General features: G+C 43.2%; 1 protein-coding gene across 1 annotated transcript in view; it reads right to left on the bottom strand.

Annotated features, from left to right (window-relative positions):
- Window positions 1-12,832: 12,832 nt before the first annotated feature.
- Window positions 12,833-22,413, bottom strand: part of LOC104938801 (alpha/beta hydrolase domain-containing protein 17C) — a 42,844-nt gene continuing 33,263 nt past the window's right edge. Inside the window, 1 exon segment of the mRNA XM_027281618.1 lies at window positions 12,833-15,634. Coding sequence (XP_027137419.1) covers window positions 15,415-15,634 — 220 coding nt within the window. The 3' untranslated portion in view covers window positions 12,833-15,414.

Below are 22,413 nucleotides of genomic sequence, written 5' to 3'. Positions count from 1 at the left end.
GTGAGTTCCTCAAACTGATGAGCAGTTGGCACCTTGCATAGCAGCCAATGCCATCATTGTATGAATGTGTGTGAATGGGGGGAATGAGATATGTAGTGTAAAAGTGCTTTGAGTGGTCGGAAGACTAGAAAGGTGTTATATAAGTACAGTCCATTTACCATTTACTTCTCTGGATGGAAAAGATTTTTTTGGTCTTATCCTGACTGGCTTCAATAAGGGCTTGACTACTTGTTCATTGGTCTGGTTGGTTTGTGATAGATGGTGACAGACAGATAGAGTGATAGTGTTAAGTGGTTGATCCAATCATCAGCCAAGTATTTATTTACCACTTCCCAGATGGTTCTGTGTAAAAAAAACATCTCTAAAAACAGCTATCAAAGCCATAAGGTACCTGTTTCCACATCAAGCTGAAAATGTGTATTCATCGTTCCTGTAAAACACAAAAAGATCAGCAAAAGAACAAAACGTTCCTGCCAAAGAACAAAATGTGCCACATCTGTCCAGTGGTCGATCATCACCAGCTGCTTCATTCATTCACTGGATCACTCATCAACTTCTTCACAACCAGCTGACTAATATCCAATGTCCAATCAGAATCACTTTGTCTTACCATATGGTAAACCCATTGACAGTATAAAGAATGGATGGTTTCTGACAAGCTGATTTGAAGCTCAGGACGTGGCTCTGGATGCCGCCGTGTTGGCAGTCTTGCCTCTTATTGGATTGCCTCTTACGTGGATCAACGGCAGACCTGAGAATGGTTGAATGATGCCTGGCACCCACCTGTCAGTCAAAGTGTCCACACTGTTAATCCTGCATAACTTTAAGTCTTAATATAATTTGAACCAATGACCCTCAGTACAGTTGTCATGAACGGGGAAATTATCTACAGAGACCAAAACTGTTTTTGTACCAGGCTGTAAACATGTTTATTTCTGCTGTGAAGTTGGACATTTGAACATGGGGACTTATGGAGACTGACTCACTTCTGGAGCCAGACTCAAGTGGACGTTTGAGGAGCTGCAGTTTTTGGCATTGACTTCACATGAAAGACAAGGAGCCATGCCAATGCTGCTTGTAGCGCTCTGCACATCTTCTTTATGTTTCACATTTCATGGTATCGTTGTCTATACTAAGGTTTGGTTGGTGGTTTCATGTTTCTAGATTTCCAAAAGTATCTTTTCCCCCAAAAAAACTAAAACTAAAACTTCACCATCATTTTGTCAGTTTCAATATTTTTATTTCCATCTAGGTCATGAGCCAAACAGAGATCAAGTGCCTCATTCAGTTTGTGTGTGACTCACCACGATGCTGCCATAGAATGGCATTAGATCGGATAACTAAGAGGTGTATTTTAGCTCCCATGGGTGGAGGAGTGAATGTATGAGACAGAAGGAACTGTTGTAAGTTTGAATGTTTGACTCCGACTGGATGTAAGAACGTCTCATGTTGTCAGTCATAACATTTTGCTGTTTGGTTTTCGTGACAGATTCGAGGGGGAGATTTGTGTGGATGTAGTGTGTGTGTGTGAGTGTTTGTGCGTGAAGGTGAGTGTATGTTTGTGTTGCACTTCTTTCCACTTAATTACAAACCTACGTACTGACTTCCTGTGATCAGTCAGATCACAGGAAGAGGGTGGCCAGGAAGTCCATACCACAGTATGGAGTGTGTACTGCGTAGCTAGAGTTTCCAGTTCAACTCCTGGGCACTGCTGAGGTGCCCTTAAGCAAGCAACCAAAGCCCTAACTGCTCCCAGGGCGCCGCCACATAGCTGCCTATCATCCTGCGATCGCTTCACATAAGCCCTGTGTGTGTGTGTGTGTGTGTGTGTGTGAGTGTGTGTGTGTGTATTTCAGGTGTATTTCTTTTGTCACGTGCAGCATCACATTACAAGATATAGTGAAATTAGCTAAATTTACTATACTAAGTATATCTGGTATTTATTTCATGCTTTAAAGGTCCAGTGTGTAAAATTTATATTCTATATAAATATTTATATTCATGTATATAAAGTATAATATTCAAGTATGTTTTGTGTATAAGAATCGTTGTGTTTTCTTTACATTAGAACAGACATGTCAAACTCAAAGCCAGAAATCCGGCCAGCGAGATCATTTCATGTCTATAATCAATGGCCCACCAGTAAATCACACTCCCACTCATACTACAAATCCCACAATGCACTGCAACAGCCGCCACACAGGTAAAGATACTGTCACTGGGCCTGTGCACCACCCCTCCCCCCGCTGTTTCGGTTCATTATTCAGCGGATGAACGCACAGCGAGAAAATGTCCAAATGAAAAGTTGACTTTGAGAACAGGGACTTTCAAAGCAGGTGGGAGGATACTGACAATTTTCAATTACTAATGTTAAATCAACTCGTTTTCTTGGGGTGTTGATTGATGAAAACCTTGGAAATCTTGGAAACCTCATATCTCTCTAATTACATCTAAAATTGCAAAACAAACATTGGAATTATTGGGAAAATCCGGCATCTTCTAAATACAAAAGTTTCCCTTAATATATATTACTCTATGATTTATCCTTTTTTAAGTTACTGCAACATTGCTTGGGCTAGTACCCATCAAACTAAACTGCAAAAACGTGCAGTGAGAATCACGGCTCTTTCTCCTACAAGAACCCATACTTTACCTTTGTTTCATAAATTTGGTATTCTTAATATTTATCAGATTAATTACCTTCAGATTGCTCAGTTTGTATATGGTTCTTTAAACACAACACTTCCCTCCTTGTTTAACAATCAATTTCATAATTTCTCAACTCAGCTTCGGCCCCCACAATCGAGAACTGTTTCATCGCAATTTAAGATTTCCTACAGAGGTTCCAAGATATGGAATTCACTTCCTCCTCATTTTCTTAAACTCTCTCAACCAGCTTTTAAAAAATCTGTTAAACGTATGTTGTGTAATCAAGAAATGAATGTTCCGTCTTAATCTTCATAACACCTTGATGTGTGTATATGCCGGACCTATGTGTTCAGCTGTGTTTTATTCTTGAAGATGTACTTAGTGCATGTCCGCTGTGCATAACGTCCTTTTGCTGAGGGTTTTTTTTCTCTTGTTTGTTTTATCTTTTTTATATAAAAAAATATATATTGTAATTAACTATGTGCTGATTTGAGTTGACACCCCTGCCTTAAAATGAGCCCGTTATACAGAATCTACAAAAGGAGCGAGTCCTCTTCTACGGAGTCTTATACAGAATCTACAAAAGGAGCGAGTCCTCTTCTACGGAGTCTACCGTGTTGCACCACCATGTTTCTACAGAAACCCAGAAGGGACAAAACAAACATTAGCTCTAGATAGGGCCTTCTGCCTTCACGGCCACTTTAGCCACTTTCTAGGTTAGGTCAGAGCCACGGTCAGTTGGTTGCAATCTGCAGTTTCACCACTAGATGCCACTAAATCCTACACACGGATCCTTTAAAACTTAGAAAAATCTAATAAAAAATGATTAGCGTTCATGTTTTGAGTCTTTTTACGAAGAACACACAGAGGCTGTGGGTTAAAGTTTAAACCAACTGTCAGTCAGCAGGACGTGAAGGGAATTACACTCACTGTGTGTCCCAATATATATGAACAATTCAAACAAAATGGGACCACACTGATAAAATCAGTGGTCAAAAACTCCACAGAGCTTGCACTGTGCCATTAACCTTTTTTTTTGTGTCACAACTTGGTGCAAGTGCACTTGGGACTAAAGGAGCGCACCGAACCAAGCGGTGAGCACAGTGCACACCACACAAACAGCACCATCCGAGACAATGTCAAAACATTTGTTCACTGGACTATGTGGGCAGCATGTTCGTGTCAGACAGCTCATATCATATGTGGCTCTCAGCAAACATATCTGACTTAGAAACTGAAGTGATGATTGATTATCAGTTGTAGTTCCAGAAACACAGACCCACAACACTGCTACACACGTATTAGTTGTGTATGCTCTCTTCTGCCAGCCATCACTGACAGCAGGAAGCGGCGAGTGTTTTTCTGAAACAGCGTGTTGCTGCCAGCAGAGCTCAGATCCAGATCCGGTGAAGATGGAGAGAAAACCCAGAGAGCGGGCTGCTGCTGTGGACTCACATTGAGCTCCATTCAGCTCCCACCCACTCCTGATGAGTTTTGTTGTTGTTCCACAGATCAGCTTCCTCCAACAGCCTGTCACTTTTCACATTTTGCCATCCACTAACACTATCACACACACACACACTGCAGCTTTCAACTCCTTTCTCGGTTTTACAACACTGTTAAACCCAATTTAAAAAAAAAAAAATCCTGCCAGCTGTTCAGATGGTGCTGAAAACAAACTGCTCACACAAATCACTAAACTAAAAACTAAAGAAACTAAAGTGTGTGTACTGTACATGAAGAAAACTGCTACGAGTTTACAATAATAGCATTTTATCGAAGCTAAATCAAGTCTAATGCTGTGGTTCTTCTTTTTTTTAATGGGATGCTCCGTTTGGGTTGGCAATGGTTGCTTTGAGTTTTCAAGTATCTTGAGATCTTGTTTGACGAGTGACAGGAAAATGGAGTGCAAGATGGAACGGCAAATTGGTGCAGCGTCAGCAGTAGTGCAGATGTTGTTCCAGACCATTGTGGGGGAGTGGGAGTTGTGCTGGCAAAGCTCCCGATCTTCCTGTCTATCTACGTTCAAACCCTCACGTATGGTCATGAGCTTTGGGTAGTGACTAAAAAAATGAGATCACAGAAACACAGCAGCCAAAATTAGTTTCTTCTGTATGGTGACTGGGCTCAGCCTTAAAGTTAGGGAGGCCGAGGTGAGGAGCTCAGACATCCGACGGGTAGTAGAGCCGCTGCTCTACTGGAAACTACTGGTGGGACTATACAGAACCATCAGGCCTGGGAAGAGTGGACTTCTGATGAGCTCAAGCTGGACACCGGATATGATGAAAAGGAGGTGAAGTCCAAAAGACTCCTAAATCATTCAGACCTGCTCACAGTCTAACTCTCCTCACTTCCATATTTATTTTAAAGGTCCAGTTTGTAAGATTTAGGAGTATTTCTTGAATACAATATTCATTAGTACATTCATAGCACATACATTCATTTCATTAGTTTTAATGAGTGTATAATCACCTGAAAATAAGAATTGTGTTTTTGTTGTCTGAAAATCTACAGTAAGAGTGGGACCCACCAAACAGTGATCTAGATATGAACTTTAGCTTTTTATGTCAGTTTCACAGTCAGAGTTTTTCCCACATGTTCATGGAAGAAGAGGGTGAGACGTGGGAGAGTATTCATCTGCAACTTCACTGCTAGGTGCCACTAAACCCTACATACTGGACCTTTAAGTGGACATGATGTATGGATTTTGATTCTTTTATCCATATTTTGATGGCAGCCATTGAAAGGAGAAGTTGGTAGGATTTAGTGGCATCTAGTGGTTGAGATGCACATTGCAACCCCCTGCCTCACCTGTGAAAGACATATCTAGAGTTTGTCTGTAGAAACATGACAAAAACATAATGAATTTTATTTTCATGTGATTATACACAAATTATAAAATGGTTATGAATATTATAGCTTCTGTAAAAAATCTGACACACTGGACCTTTAAGGAGTCAGTCAATTCGTTAAACAAATGAAACTATCCAGTAAGAGTAGGTGACAGTTTGCACAACTCGCGTGACAACAATAAAATGTAGAATTATTCATCACACCCTAAATGTGGTCTTCAGGTCCCAATTAGTTTGACAGATAGTTGAGTATAATACTGAATAATAACTTCTTCATGCTCGATTAATATTTTATTTACCTATCGAGGACGTTCATCCATGAAACAGGTCATAGCAATAGGGGTCAACCTGCTTTCCTTCTCACCTGCCTAATCACAACCATGCCAGATCATTCTGTCTCCTCTGTGGTAAACTCTCCTGCATGTATTTAGATTTTTTTGTGATCACTCTGTTCCTGACCCCGTGTTTCTCTCCATCAGGATCTGTGCCATATCTGACACGTTCAGCCCATCCTCGTCATCCTCTCCACTCCTTGTATTTTCCCATCACCAGCTCTGCACCTCCCTGGACAACTCCTCATCGCCGATGACCTTTAAGAACCAAAAAATGACTTAATCTTGGCAGCCACAGACTTCCATAGAAACACAAGGAGGGGGCAAATTCAACCACAGCGCAGATGTTTGCTCACTTCTAAACACAAATACATAAAAAAACTAAAATAAGTGAAGAAGACAACAGAAGAACGTCCAGCTGCAACCGCAGAACAACAAAACGCAGCAGATAAAAGAAAATCAGGAATGTGATCATTTAACGGAAGAACAGGACAATATAAAGTGAGAAGCAGCATTAAGATGAAGGGTGCAGACTCAAACATCAGTTATCACGGTAGCCATTTAACGCATCGCCAGAGAAGACGTCATAAAATGTTTTTTATTTCATAAAGATAATATTTAATGATTTTCATTTCAGAAAGCCCCATGACTCCGTTTATGAATGACAGAGACACCATTCACCGGATTACAAGTCAAATCTTTCATGAGGGAAAAGTTACGCAATGTTGCTTTAATTCCTCATTAAAGCCCAAAATATGTCGTAAAGACAGAATTCCTTTGATGCCAACTGAGTATCCCATAGCCGAGAGACATAGTCCCTCAAGCGTGTCCTGGGTCTTCCCCGGAGCCGCCTCCCAGAGGGACGTGCCCAGAACATCTCCCTAGGGAGACGTCCAGGAGGCATCCTCACGAGATGCCCGAGCCACCTTAACTGGTTCCTCTCGATGCGGAGGAGCAGCGGTTCTACTCTGAGCTCCTCGCGGATGGCCGAGCTTCTCACCCTATCTCTAAGGGAGAGCCCAGCCACCCTGCGAAGGAAGCTCATTTCGGCCGCTTGTATTCGCGATCTCATTCTTTCGGTCACTACCCAAAGCTCGTGACCATAGGTGAGGGTAGGAACGTAGATCGACTGGTAAATCGAGAGCTTCGTTCTTCACCACGACGGACCGGTGCAGAGTCCGCATCATTGCAGAAGCCGCACCGATCCGCCGGTCGATCTCCCGTTCCATCCTTCCCTCACTCGTGAACAAGACCCCGAGATACTTGAACTCCTCCACTTGAGGCAGGATCTCATCCCCGACCCGGAGGCTGCACTCCACCCTTTTCCGGCTGAGAACCATGGCCTCGGATTTGGAGGTGCTGATTCTCATCCCAGCCACTTCGCACTCTGGGGAGAGCTGAAGGTCACGCTCCGATGAAGCCAACAGGACTAGATCGTCCGCAAAAAGCAGCGACCCAATCCTGAGGCCACCGAACCGGAGCCCCTCGACGCCCTGGCTGCGCCTAGAAATTCTGTCCATAAAGGTTATGAACAGAACCGGTGACAAAGGGCAGCCCTGGCAGAGTCCAACTCCCACGGGAAACAGGTCCGACTTACTGCCGGCAATGCGGACCAAGCTCTGGCACAGAGAGTACAGGGACCGGATAGCCCGTATTAATGGGTCCGGAACTCCCGTCTTTTTTTAATCTCTGTAAACTGAGCAGGAACAAAAAAGTGTTTATCTTACAGGCAGATGTTCAACCTACAACCTACTGGCGTTACATTGGTGGTACAGATACAGATAAATAGAGATGTGTATAACTCAGCCTCTACTCACCGGTCCCACATGCAGCTGTGTGTTGAACGTAGGCGTCATTAGCAATAAGAAAATAACTTTTCTGTTATTCACCTTTCTGTTAACGGCACCCCCTCACTTTTACTGTCTGAGAAAGAGAGACGACCCCTCACTATTTTACAGCGTTGTGTGAGGCTAGATCCAGTCTTAGGGAGCTGGGTACATAAAGTAGACAAAGCTACAATACAATAAGGACAGCATCAGTTCAGTCTATGAGATATTGCCTTGTTTTAGTGACATGTCAGGCTGCCTGTTCATGCAGGCTTCTGGACTGTAAGAATTAGCAGGTAGTAACTTTCAGAATCACTTTATTGGCCAGGTGTGTGTACACACAAGGAATGTGACTGTATATGTATGGGCAGTTTATGTGTATGTGTGCACACACCTGGCAAATAAAGGTTATTATGATACTGAATGAGCACAATGTATATTTATATATGTGCTCTCAATCATATTTCTCATATTTCTGTGTTGTTACAACATCAGCTGGTGAGCTACACTCTAAAAATACCATGTGTAGCCTAATAATTACATTTCTTTAATCAGATATTGTCATGCAATCATGCAAAAACTGAAATAATCAGGAAGCTTGATTAGGGATACGTGAGATTTTGAAACAGCAAGAGGACAAACATTGCTGCATTTACATGTTTATATATTTATTTGGCAAAAAGATTAACAATTGTTTACCTTGAATTACTGTGCTGCTGAAGTGACGGCAGGAGGAGGATCAAGTACTTGAATCATATGCTGAAATCCTGCATCCTCACACCACAGCATACAGCTGCAGATCTTTCTCTATAAACGCCCACATTGCTTCACTTACGGCTTTTGCCCTGTCTGACTTCTCACCGAGTGGCTGTTTAAATGTTGCTTTTTCTTACCCTTTCTCTTCTCTCTTCCTTGTGCTGTCAAGTCTCGCACTGTGGTGATGTCTCCGCAGATGTGCTAGCATATTGGAAGTGTTGTAACACAGTAGTAACACAGGTTGTGCAGTGCTGGCATACAGATACAGTTTTGTCCACCAACTTTTTACTTACAACTTTTTAGAACAAAACAATGCTGCTGGTGCATCCTCCAACTCTGGGGCCCCTCCTGTGTCTTCTCTTGACATCTTTGCAACTGGCCTGCAGTCGGGCTGGGCGATAAATCAATTTTATCAATTCATTTGAATTCACGATTTAGGACGATGTTCAAAAATAAAATCGATTTTCACTTTAACTAGAGTGATTATGGTACGGCTCCCTCCAGTAACGCCCGGCCCCTCCCCTGCGCGAGGCGACCTCTTCTCGTCAGAGACCGGTAAAACGTCAACATGGCAGCACGAGCTAATAAGAGTGACGAAAACCTCGTCCCCAGAAAGGCTCCGTCTCCTCAGTGGTTAGTCTAAACTACACGGTGACATGCTTTTATAACATGTGTCCATGTTTTCGTGAAACCTAAATGCTGACCAAAACTTTTTCAGGCTGCTGTAGGAAGCATATTGAATAAGTTTGTTTTCAAAAGTTGTGGAAAAAAACGACCAAAGGAAGGAAGGAAGGAAAAAAACGACGAAAGGAAGGAAGAAAAAAATGAAGGAAGGAAGGAAGGAAGGGAGAAAGGAAGGAAGGAAAAAAACGATGAAAGAAAGGAGGGAAGGTATAAGGAAGGAAGTAAGAAAGGAAGAAACAACGAAAGGAAGGAAGGAAAAACGACGAGGGAAGGCAGGAAGGAAGGAAAAAAACAACGAAAGAAAGGAAGAAAAAAACGATGAAAGGAAGGAAAGAAGGAAGGAAGGAAGAAACAACAAGAATACATAAAAATTTGCTCAAAAACAAATCCCCCCAAAAGATAATTAACCAGAAAAATAACAACTCTTACCTCATGGCCAGTGTCTCTGTCTACGTAGGCTGCCTTTTCGGAGTTTGACGTAAATGTATAAATTTAGTTTAAAACGCTGCCATGAAGTCACATGACTTGGAAAACTTTCTCATGATATTAAGTGCAGATACTTGATGCCCCTCCCGCCTACAGCCTGCCAAATGTCTGCATCCCCCAGGAAAGAGAAACCATTTAACATCAGCACTTTTGTGCGGCAAGCGTGGGCGAGTGATGGAGGCAAGGTAACCTGCGCCAACTGATAAGCAAGCAGCAAAACGTGTGGAGAGCTTTGTGAACAGCTACACTCCCTCTGCTAGGCAGTAATGATAGAAATGTGGCAAACCTAAACACATCCAAACGGAAGAGACAGAACAAACACACATAGCTGCTAATGAACAGGTCTATAAATGTGTATTATCCATTAGATAATAATAATAATAGATGCTCCCAAATACGTGAACAGTGATTTTATTTTGAACGCTCGGCACTGTGCAGGATGACACCACCAAAACATTCCGATCAGACTCACCTGTCAGTCTGTAAAATGTTTACGGCTTTTGGTTGCAGAGCGAGTGTGAACAAGAGTCACAGCAAGAACTTAACAGGCAAATGAAGTGAAGTGTTGACGTGAGACTGAGAGGAAATGTCAGTATCAGTGTTCAGTATCAGTTTGTGCTATGAATCACCGGTGCACACATTTCTAATTATCTCTGTACAGAATCCAGATTTTTTTTTTGCCCCTGCTTTTTACAAAATCTGTTTCATTTGCCACAGATTTGTTTCCCCATTAAAAAATAGCAACTTAGAACAAATGAATCATTCCATATTTCCCTGGCTGCTCTTTGTGGACAATAAATAGATCTGGAATACACACTAATGCACTTTTCTCATTGGATACAAACGCTACAATGGGAAAGTCAAAGGAGCTCAGCACGGATCTGAAAAAAGCGAGTCAGGAAAGTCACTTGGAGCCATTTCAAAGCAGCTGCAGGTCCCAAGAGCAACAGTGCAAACAATTGTAAGTATAAAGTGCATGGCACTGGTTTGTCACTGCCATGATCAGGAAGAAAATGCAAGCTATCACCTGCTGCTGAGAGAAAATTGGTCAGGAGGGTGAAGAGTCAACCGAAAACCACCAAAAAGCAGATCTGCCAAGATTTAGAAGCTGCTGGAACACAGGTGTCAGTGTCCATAGTCAAGTGTGTTGTGAAGACCTTGCTCCAAAAGCGGCACCTTAAGGCTCGACTGAAGTTTGCTGCTGATCACATGGACAAAGATAAGACCTTCTGGAGGAAAGTTCTGTGGTCAAACGAAACAAAAATCGAGCCGTTTGGCGGCAATGCCCAGCAATATGTTTGGAGGAGAAAAGGTGAGGCCTTTAACCCCAAGAACACCATGCCTACCCTCAAGCACGGTGGTGGTAGTATTATGCTGTGGGCCTGTTTTGCTGCCAATGGAACTGGTGCTTTACATAGAGTAAATGGGATAATGAAGAAGGAGGACTACCTTCAAATTCTTTAAGATAACCTAAAATCATCAGCCCGAAGGTTGGGTCTTGGGCACAGTTGGGTGTTCCAACAGGACGAAGGGACCCCGAACACACATCAAAAGTGGTAATGGAATGGCTAGAATTAAGGTTTTAGGATGGCCTTCCCAAAGTCCTGACTTAAACCCCATTGAGAACATGTGGACAAAGCTGAAGAAACAAGTCCATGTCAGAAAGTCAACAAATTTAACTGAACTGCACCAATTCTGTCAAGAGGAGTGGTCAAAGATTCAACCAGAAACTTGTGGATGGCTACCAAAGCCAAGGGACATGTAGCCAAATATTAGCATTGCTGTATGTTTCCTTTTGACCCAGCAGATTTGGTCACATTTTCAGTTGATTCATAATAAAGTCGTAAAAGAACCAAACTTCATGAATGTTTTTTGTGACTAAGAAGTATCTGTTCCAATCACTCTATCAGAAAAATCTGTAGAAATAACTGGAAACTCAAGACAGCCATGATGATATGTTCTTCACAAGTGTATGTAAACTTTTGACCACCACTCTAAGTGTGACGTCACCCACAGGTTTTTGAAGAGCCAGAATATGTGGCTCGGCTTGGCAGTTCTGCTTCCCAACTACTCTAAAAATTGGCAAAGATGTGGATCATCAGCAGACCTAAGGCCAGGGACTTGCTTTATTCCACGCCACGCAGGTTGGCGCTCGGTTGGGTGTCAAACAGTTCTGCCATCAAATGTCTGGATATTTTCTCATTCTTTGAGTGTCTGATTTAAACTGACAATTTTAGTTTGCTAAAGTTCCTTTACACCTGCTAGTATTTAACATTTGGGATCTTTCACTTCCTCATTATGGTACTGTTTGTTACTGGCATGATTTATTTTTTCTGGCCAGTGACTGAGAATGTTTTATAACCAGCTGTACATTTAGACATTCAGACACACACAGACAATGATGCTGTAGGTCCGCGGTCTCCAAACTCCGGCCCGCCTAAACAATTGGAGTGGCCCACTTAACGATCCCAAACAATCCCTCTAAACATGGCCTATTTTTCAAAAAATTGCATTTTCCTATTATAAAATATCCACACTTAATGATTAAGCTTGGCATTCTAATTAAAATCTACCTTATTTATGAACTATTTACAGTACTAGCTAATTTTCATCCCCTCACACAATGGTATATTCCGACGTGACTTTGCTTGTGATCAACTTCCGCGCAGTCTGCCCGGGGGATTCAACTCGGCGGGTCAGGGGCGGCCGCACGGTGCTGGAGGATCCCCTCGTGGGACCTCTCGCATTTCCTCCGCGGCGGTGCGCCGTGACCGGCTCTGGGTCGGCTTGGAAAGGCTCGGGGGTGAAGGTGGCTCACGGCTCTGGCCGTGAGCTTTACAGCGCCCTCTTGCCCGGACCGCGCCGCTTCCCGGGGCCGTGGACTTAGTGCTCGCTGCGCCCTCTCTGCGACTGTCGAATCGCAATTTATCGCAACTTTCACTTCCTCCCGCAACAAAATCGCAACAAAAATGTAAAAAGCACCGCAACTTTCACCACGAAATCCTGGTTTGACTGATATCATTTCCGGTTATAGACTGACCCCGGCCCCCCATCACAGAAAGGCAAGTTGATGTGGCCCGCACCGAATAAAGTTTGGGGACCCATGCTGTAGGTAGAAAATGTTTTTTTAAAGGGTCAATTCACCTTTTTTTTTTTTTTTTTTTTTTGTTGAGACCATGTGGCATCCCGCTCTCCAGACGGACATGCCTTTAAGGCGTCCAAACAAACAAACGAGGTCAGACACAGACTCTTCCATGCATCCTTTATTCCAGTATAAGCATTAAAACATCCATTGTGTTGCTTTCTTGCAACAACCATCACATGTATGACAATCTGTTTCACGGCATGTTTAAGGCTTTTTCTTCATCTCTTTTACACACGATTAACAAAATCTGATTCTAAACGAGCTTCGTCTGCCTTTCATTTGCATATTATGATTCCAGTGTTAAATCGATGAGACGAGACGGCCCTATTTAAGAGCTAATATGTATAGAGAAGATATTTAAGTACACTATTACAGAGGATTATCGTACAAACCAGCTTCAGAGACAGTGTAAATCTATCAACATTTAAACTGGAAAACCTCGTAAAAATGTCAGTATCAAAACAATAATCAGGACTGAAGCAGGGTCTTGGTTTCCTTTAAAAAGAGGAGCTAGAGGAAATATACTAGAGATGATCGAGGGCTCCTTATCCAAAAACATCAGCCCGACATTAGCTAGAATCAGAAAACATTAAAACCCAACTGACAAACCACTTGACAGCAATACACGGACCAATCAAACCATCAACAATCCTTTTTCGGCACTTACTTCAATATGATAGCAGTTTTTTTTTTTTAGGTTTACTTCAACGTTTAAGTGTTTAACTTCATTCTCAGTGTTTCACTTCAGTTTGTTTTCATTAGCAGGGAGGGGAGGGAGAAGGGAGAGGGGCGATGATTCAAATACAGCGGATACAAGTTGAAAATGTCCACGACTATGAGAGGTGATTGGCATGCGTTGCTTTGCTCCCACGGCGTTCAGCTTCAGGTGTCTTTGGAGTTTGAGCGAGCTGTCTCAGGGGCTCGGCACAGACAAACAAAGTGTTGGTAAAAGAGCGGCAATCCGTGGCTCGTTCCTCTCCTGCTGCAGGCGGGAAACACGTGGCTGGCGAGGAGCGGAGGGGAGGGCGGCGACAGTGGTCAGAGTGAGTTTGGTCTTTAAGTACCTTGCTGTCATTTCAGTATTCCCCATACTGTCTGGCTTTCACAGTGATTGACTGATTGATTCCTCTGATGGATAGCAGCAGTTATCAGCCCCCCCTCTCTCCCCGAAGACCACAAGAGTCCCGCTGTAGTCGACAGGACCGGGGTGAAATGTCTACGAACGTAAGGCTTTTTTATTTGTAGTGTGAAAGCGGTGTTCACCTTGAATACCTTCAAAACGGAGCTTAGTTCACAGTTCAGTGTTTTCTGTCTGCAGGTGAACGCAGCGCAGCGCTCCCTGGCTTCGGTTTACAGTACTGAGTGGAGTGTGCTTCCGTGTCATGACCACATGATCAGCCCTGATACCTGCTGCTCTCTCTTCTTGTTGAGGTAAGCTTCTGTATCGCCCCCCAAAAGGCGGGGATACTCAGTGCTGCATGGCTTAGCGACACAAAGGAACACGCATGGTGTGACATGATAAGTGACAATTTTGATGCATAGACAAAATCCTGATTGGACTGAGGGTTACAGAGGCGTCGGCAGGTGCTCGGTGTTTGTCTTAATGACCTGCTGAGCCGTTTACAAATCCTTCACGCCTCTGGGAAACGCAGCATTAAATTCTACACACAGATGATCCACCAGTGTAGTTCAGTAGTATGCCGAATTCACCAGTGGCTCCAAAAGATTCAAGAACAATTCTATGTACGTACGCCAAAGTAAGTTAGGCGCAGTGTAAATCGCTAGATTTCTAAATGAGGTTTGGCGTTATGGGCTCGCTGTGAGAGAGAGTAGCATGCATCACGACTACAGAGATCACAGCTAGAAAAGGCCGGACGTGCAGGGGCTGCACGCCAAGTAACTTTCAGCTTTGAAGCACACACACACAAAAATAAAGTTCCACCTGCAATTAAGAAAAACATGGAATGTCGATAACAAAAGCAATTAACATATACATCATCCAAACACAGAAAAAAAAAAACCTTTACCTGAAAATATCTGCACGTTAAAAAAGTGCAACTGTTGAATTAACCCTGAATGGTAACTAAAAATACAGAAAAAGTAAAAAACTTCAACAGTGTCTGGAGGTGCAAAATTCATACTTCTTTCACTTGGTATAAAAGAATACAAAAAAATCAAGCTTTAACATCGCAAAGACTCTCAGTCCAAAGAAAAGCAAGGGGATTGTTGGAAAACAGAGGAGAGAAGACGGACGTGTGACAGACTGAAGCTCACAGTGAGACACTGATGGAGAGAGCGAGGAGAGGAAAAAGGGGGGGCAGGCTGAAATGAATCCAGATGGAGCAGCGAGTGCAAACACCGTCCAGGCCCGGGGTTCATTGGCAAACACGTGTCCACATGTCGGAGCACCAGCCAGGTTTTGGGATCACTGCACGTTAAGCTTCACACCTGGCTGGTACCGGCCCTTAAACCCTCGGCTGCACCTCAACAATCTAAAACCACCTCCTCTTCGAAGTCCGCTACACATTCCCACCCTGAAATGGCTCTGAGGACAGGGGGAGAACAGTGTGGTCAGTTAACTCCAGCCCTGCCTCCAACGCTAAGAGAGGAAGCTGGGAGATGATAAGGAGGAGGCCTCTGGAGTGTGTTGAGATGAACCTTGGCCTGAGTGCTGAGCTCCCCTCTCAGGAGGTGGGAAGCTCGAAGGAGATGAACTGCTTGAGTCTCTCCAGGTACTGGGCGTACAGTTCGATGTCGTTGTGGCCGGCTCCCTCCACCCACAGGGGCTCCACGGCGCGGGGGCAGCGCTCGTACATGGCCAGGCCGTGGGAGAAGTCGATCACCTCGTCCTCCGTACCGTGGATCACCAGCACCGGGGACGCCACCTTGGACACCTTGTCGATACTATGGAGGGGGGGAAGAGACAGAAAAGGATCATGGGTAACGATCCCAACCTGTTTGATATTTTAAAATGAAAACATGGAAAAGTCAATCTGGAGCTTTTTCAACAGTGGGACTTCCTCTCAGACGCTTTTTTACAGTTTTAGTATTTCGTTCTTCTTTCTGGTGTCAAATGAAACTTTTATTTGGTACCAAATTACAGAAGAAGTTTAGTTTTTTTTTTTTTGATGGAGCCGTTTGTGAATTGAGGAGGAACAAATGTTTACATGTGTGACAGAACTGCCGCAACATTCTAATTCTACTGAGGTGGAGATGGTCAGATACATTTATTAACTGATTAATGGACAGTCATACATAGGGATGGGAATTGATAAGATTTTTACGATTCCACTTCCATTATCGATTCTGCTTAACGATTCGATTCTTTATCGATTCTCATTTTGGAAAAAAGGAGAATAAACAGTTTGATCAGCATCAACTTTGTTTAGTTAGAAGTATCACGGCCTTACAAAACCAACAGCGAGGTCAAAAGAGGCCCACAGCCTGGATAATAGTAATGATGTGTAACTACCTTCTGTAGTAACCACAGAGGTGTTCATAGCCTGGCTGCTGCCGCTGCTGCTAGGTTGAGATTCATCTCCAGTCCGAAGCGTGTCAAAAACACGACATTCATTTAAAAATATTGCATGTTGTGTGCGCAAATGTTTCTGCATGTTCGTCGTGTTCCCTCCCGACGCCGTTATCTCCACTTTGCAATGATTGCAAGTCGCCCTGTTGCCGTCTGTTTTGGTAAAATGCAGCCAAACTTTGGAGCGTTTGAACCGAGTGGGTGACATTGTTTACTACTGATTGCACTGCACGTGCCAAACTTGCGTAAGTTACGTGGCGTAATTTGTCGTGCTTTCTGGAATCGATAAGAGAATCGTTAGATAAACTGCCAAACGATTCCATGGAATTTAAACACACGGAACTGGTTCTCAACAAGAACCGGTTCTCGATTCCCATCCCTAGGCATACAGTTCACTGACAACCAAGCAGACTCCATCTGCTGTGACATGTTTTGAACTTCATTTGGTGGCATAAGAGAACAACTCTGGGTCTGTATATGGGCTATATGTTTGGGTTACGGTAACTCAGGGACATAAGTGATTAAGGAAATGCAGAGATTTGCATAATGTACGGTCAGAGCCTGGACTCCTCAGAGAACAAACCTCACTCACCATCTGAGCGTCTAACCCCCAAAATCCACAGGCCGTTCTAGTCTGTTTCAAACCCCACCACCGCCTCCGCATTGAATACACGGCTGTTCTATTTTGACGGATGCTGCGAGCAGCCCACATCATTTACACCGAGCACCTCGAGCTGACGGAAGCCAGACACAGAGACAGTGGAGAGAATCCAGTGGATTTTCAGAATAAAATACCCTGTGCAAAGTGCAGGTCGTGAAAACAGACAAAAGAGAAACATGAACTACGTAGCATATTTACACATGTAGAAGCACAAGTAAAACAAAGTAAACAAAGTCGTCTTACTAAGCTTAAATGCTTAGTAACGTAGCACAGGTTTCCGGTTTGTCCTGTTAAAAAAATATATTACTTCAACACTTCCTGTATCCCTTCCAAACTAAAATACATCCATCATAAATGCTTACAAGTCTTTTATTGAGAAACAGTTGTGGCAACGCGTTGTTAAACTCTCTCATCTATTATGTTCCACTTTGGGAGTGGTGGAGTCATGAGCGACACTTAGGGGGTAAAATGATGTATGACTGGACTTTCGACGTGTTTGATATTACCAGAGAAGAATCAAATGTAACCACAGAAGACTGAAATAACAACATATTAAAACTACGATGTGAACCCAGCCCCATCAAAGACTCTGAGAAGACGCTGGAGATGAAACGAGTGTGTGGCTGCATCACTGTGGTGAGGACAGACGGATTAGTGAACATGCCAACAGTGACGTCCTCTCCAGACTTCAGGACGTCAAAGTCAAAATATTTGATCTGTATTTGAAGCTGCTCTGTGATCATTAATGAAGGCCTTTAGAAGCTGGAGTTGGAGATCCCCTGGTTTCTATGTCGATGTTCAAAAAGTCAAGTGTCTTATTCCAAACACAATAACACACATGTGTAAACATGTGTGTGTGTGTGTCTAACACACTTGCACTGAGTTACATAAATGATGAAGAGCTCTGTTGTGGCTCCGCTCCCTGCCATACATACAAATTCCTGACTAATCACTGTGGAATCATTGTGGTCCATGAGTAGGCGTGGCAGTCGGCCTCCCTCTGTTCAGATGGAGGTTAGTTGGAAGATTAAGGCGTGAAATCATTATGAGCTAATTTCATTCCAGATGGAATAAAAACGGACTGCTCGCTTCACAGCTGGGGCACACACACTGAATTATGGCAGATGTGGCACGTAATCTCTCCCAACACTGGAATGAATGTGAGCTCACAGCTACACCGAGCAAACACCGAGGCAGAGTGAATCCCTGATTGAATCCAATTACGTTCAGCCGCCAACATTTGCAAGTAAGATGCAGTATTCAGAGACACGAGCAGCAGTAAATATGAATTATTGATTGAATATGTATCTGACATTAGAACAACAGCTGCTCTGATCACCTGTAGTGATATACAGTATGTGATTGATTATTCACAGAGACATACTCTGTGAATTGATCAGCTGATCAATTCAATCAATCAGGACAAAGGTTGGTCTAACTGGACTGCAAAAACAGTGACGTCACACAGGGATGTTTCTTTTTCCTCGCAATCTTCAGTCTTCAGTCAAGTCACCAGCTTGCAGAGACCCAGACAGTTTCATTTAGATCTTTAGTCACCCGGTGGGGTGGTATCCGTGTCATCCTCAAGCTCGGGTCCTCTACCAGAGGCCTGGGAGTTTGAGGGTTCTGCGCAGTATCTTCGATGTTCCTAGGACTGTACTCTTCTGGACTGAGGCTTCAAATGTGGTTCCTGGGATTTGCTGGAGCCACTCTCCCAGTTTGGGGGTTACTGCCCCAAGTGCCCCTACTACCACAGGGACCACGCAACCCTTGACCTTTCACATCCGTTCCAGCTGCTCTTTGAACCCTTTAATCCTCTCATCTATTATTATAATATGACTATATATGATTATAATAATGCTGCGGTGTGTTTGCATTATTACATCATGACTACACGCAGCAGCACAGTGTGCAGGAGCTGATTCCAAAAAACTTGTGTGGTGTAAAAGTGGATGGATAACATTAACCTTCAGAGAAAAAGAACACTCCATTAGCTGCTGCATCGTTAAACAACAACGACTCCCTAAAATCTCCAATAAAAGTGGGCCAGCGTCAACAAATAAAGGCCAAGTAGATTAATACTGAGGGAGGTGGAATGACCTGTATCCTACTACAACAGTCCACATGGTATTTCCATCACCAACAGTCATGCTCTGAGTCTTGATGATGATGTACATGTAGCTAATATTCACCAAATCTCTTCAGGTGAGGCCTCCCATCCTTCTCAGTAAGTCCCACACATTTCCTTTTTATACATTTCCAAATATAAAATAGGATGATCTAGGTCTGACACAAAACGATTATTTTGATAGTCGACTAATTGCCGATTATTTTTTCGATTAGTCGACTAATCGGATCATACGTAAATTGACTGTAAAACATACAGCTTATCGCACCAGCATGCAGCTGATCAGATCATCAGCTTTCAGCTTGAAGTATGAGCTAACTGAAAATAATGAGTTCCCGGGAAACGGTGAGGTCCGGGCGGGCTGTAAAGCCGGGGACGTGAACCACCTCTGCCCTCGAGCCTTTCCAAGCCGACCCAGAGCTGGTTGCGGCACACCCGCCACGGAGGAAATGCGCCCGGCGGAGGCCAGCCAGCGCCGGGGAGAGGTCCCACAAGGGGATCCTCCGGCACCGTGCGGCCGTCCCTGAACCTTGGTTAAAAACTAAATTAGTTGTCGACGCATCGGTTTTTTGTTTGTTTTTTCGTCGACATAATCGTGACTAATCGACTAATCGTAGCAGCCCTAGTATGGTCACTATCACAGCCCCCAAACTGAACTAGTTCATATTCATTCTTTTTTTAATGACCTGCTTCATAAAATACTGAGTTTGATTTGTTGGAAGAACTTTGCATGTTAGACATCATTTGGTGATTAATGGGAAACACTGGTGACATCCCCACAGCTGTGATCTTGACCGTTCTTGAAACAAAATCCTGAGTCTGTGTGATTAAATTATTCCAAGACGAGACCAAGCGCTTCAAAAAGTCTGATCTCGAATACTACAACACTGGTGGACTGCATTACATTATACTTGTAAAACTGTATGAGTCTATTGTATAATAGTTACTGAAAGACGGTTTATGTAATGTTACTGCAACAGCATCTCTTTACAGCAGAGTTAAACCCAACTAACAGCTAGTCAGCAGCTTCCTTCACATGTCAGTGTAGGAGAAAATAACAATTCATTGACACTGAAAAGAATCAAATTCTGGGAGAAATCGGATCATTTATGAGAAGGCTCAATCCAAAGACATTTGTGTCAACCTTGAAAAACAACTCTACAACTGATACGTGCCATCCAGAAAACACAAAGTAGGCCAAACCCCAGCATCACACTTGATTGGAGAACTCCTGCTGCTGACAGAGGCTCTCCTGCTGCTTTCTACAGAGGTCCAGCTGGGAAGCTTTGACAGCAGACATCTCATCTTTCTTGTCAGACAGACAATTAGAATTCTGAACGAGGAAACCTTGACAGAAGAACTGCAGTATGCAAAATACTGAGAAAAGTGGCGACACCAACACCAGCTGAGTTCAATAACTTCAGCCCTGCCTTGTGCTAGTTCTAAAAAACTTAGACTCTGAACTAAAACTACATGATTTGACATATCCATGTCAGGTCAGACTTTAAAGTATTTTTCATGATGTACATTCATAACCACCTGATCTCATAAAACCTGGACTCCATCTCCTGATGTTAAGAAGACAAATGCAACTCTTTGCTTCTCACAGTCTTGCACAGTGGTGTCTTTTTCAAAGAAACCATCTCTGGGCGAGCGTATGTGTCACTAGCATGCACAGAAAGTACAGATTCTGTAAATAGGACAGTATGTGTTTTATACGGTTCGTTTGGGCAGGTGTGAAAGCTCATCTGAACTCTAGTGTGGGGACCAAACAAGCAAACTCTGGCCGGCCTTAAAATGTGGGTCTTGGTCCGCTTGCAAGTGAATCCTGGTGCGGTTACTTACAGTGGGAAAACAAACAAGCAGCCGTTGTAACTGCATGACGTTGTCCAGGCAGTTTGGTCCACTTTCAAAGTCCCCTGGACTATCCTGGTGTGAACGAGACATAAGAGATCTACATCCTGGTTTCCTGAATCCAGGAGGGTAGAACAGGCTGAATTGAAGTCACTAGTTTTTAACCAGGCTCTGTTGCAGATGAAATGAGCCATTATTCCCTCGCTGTCCTCTCACAGCCCTATCAACTGCTTCAAACCACTCAGCACACACACCTGTAGATCCTGTCCAAATGTACTAATGTGCAAAGGTTACCACACTTCCCTGAAAGCTACACTTAATATTCCTCACCATGCCACACTGCAGACTACAAATCTGTAGAGACACAGCAGACTCATTAAATTTTAAACATGCTCTCACTATTCATAATTTGGTCACACAAGCGGTAATCCCCTGTGTGATTGAATTATGAACCCAGTGAGCTGGCATGATACTTTGATGACAATACTATCATAATGCCACTGCTGGCTCTGAAGTGGCTGAAGCAAAAGTTTGAGAAAAACCAGAGAGCGGCTCGTGCTGTTCAATTTGTGCCTGGTACCAACGAACATGATTGAGCAAGTTTAACTGCATAAACCGCACTGACACACGGCCAAGATGAATAATTATGCCAGATAAGACTTCAGATATTTTTTACTTTGTATCACAGATAAGTGTTGCGGCATTTCGTTGAGCTGTTACATGCTGTGTTCCAGTTTAATGCTTGTGCTTAATGCTTAATGCTTAATGCTTAATGCTTTAATGCTCAAGAGTGTTTCACCTACCTCATGTAACGGACTACCAATGCATTCATCCATCGAAAACTTATACATGTGTCTTTTAATTCATTGATTGCAAAACAGAACATTTACTTGTGAAGTTCAACTTTGGACAGAACCATTATCACCAAGTGTGCATTTGTATTTAAATAATCTTTAATAGGCTCATTGTCATCAACCAATCCTAAAACATCCAACAACACCTGGAGCTCATGTTGTTAGTGATCAAAGTATTGCAGTGGTTCTCAAACCGTGGGCTAACTCCTCTGTGGGGGCATAAAGGCACTTAATAAGGGAGGGGGAAATATGGTCTAAGCATTAATAAGATTTATTTGGGGGAAAATAAACAAGAGTTGGCTGATGCCGCTCTATCGACCTTTGTTTCACTAAACAAAACTTGGATCCTTTTTTTATTGGTTGCTTCCTCCATCATTGTTAGTGATTAATAAAATTGCAGGGTGGGGGGACCTGAGCTTTTTTTGGGGATGCCATAAAAAAGCTTTGTGCACCACTGCTTTACTGTCATCTGTTGTGCTCTGGCTTCTCCAGCTGTCTAAAAAACCCTGATTCACTGTGTTAAACACTTCTTAACATGCAGCGCCGTGAGCAACAGACCGGTATGGATGTGTAAAAAAAAAGAAGAAAAAAGAAGAAGTGGGTGGACGTTGATAAAATACGCTACATTAGGCCGTCTAACACCTACCGTTTTATTAG

Source organism: Larimichthys crocea, chromosome VIII (assembly GCF_000972845.2).
Source record: "Larimichthys crocea isolate SSNF chromosome VIII, L_crocea_2.0, whole genome shotgun sequence".
NCBI lineage: Eukaryota > Metazoa > Chordata > Actinopteri > Sciaenidae > Larimichthys > Larimichthys crocea.
The sequence above is the reverse complement of the archived record's forward strand: the minus strand, read 5'-3'. Positions and strand labels throughout refer to the sequence as shown.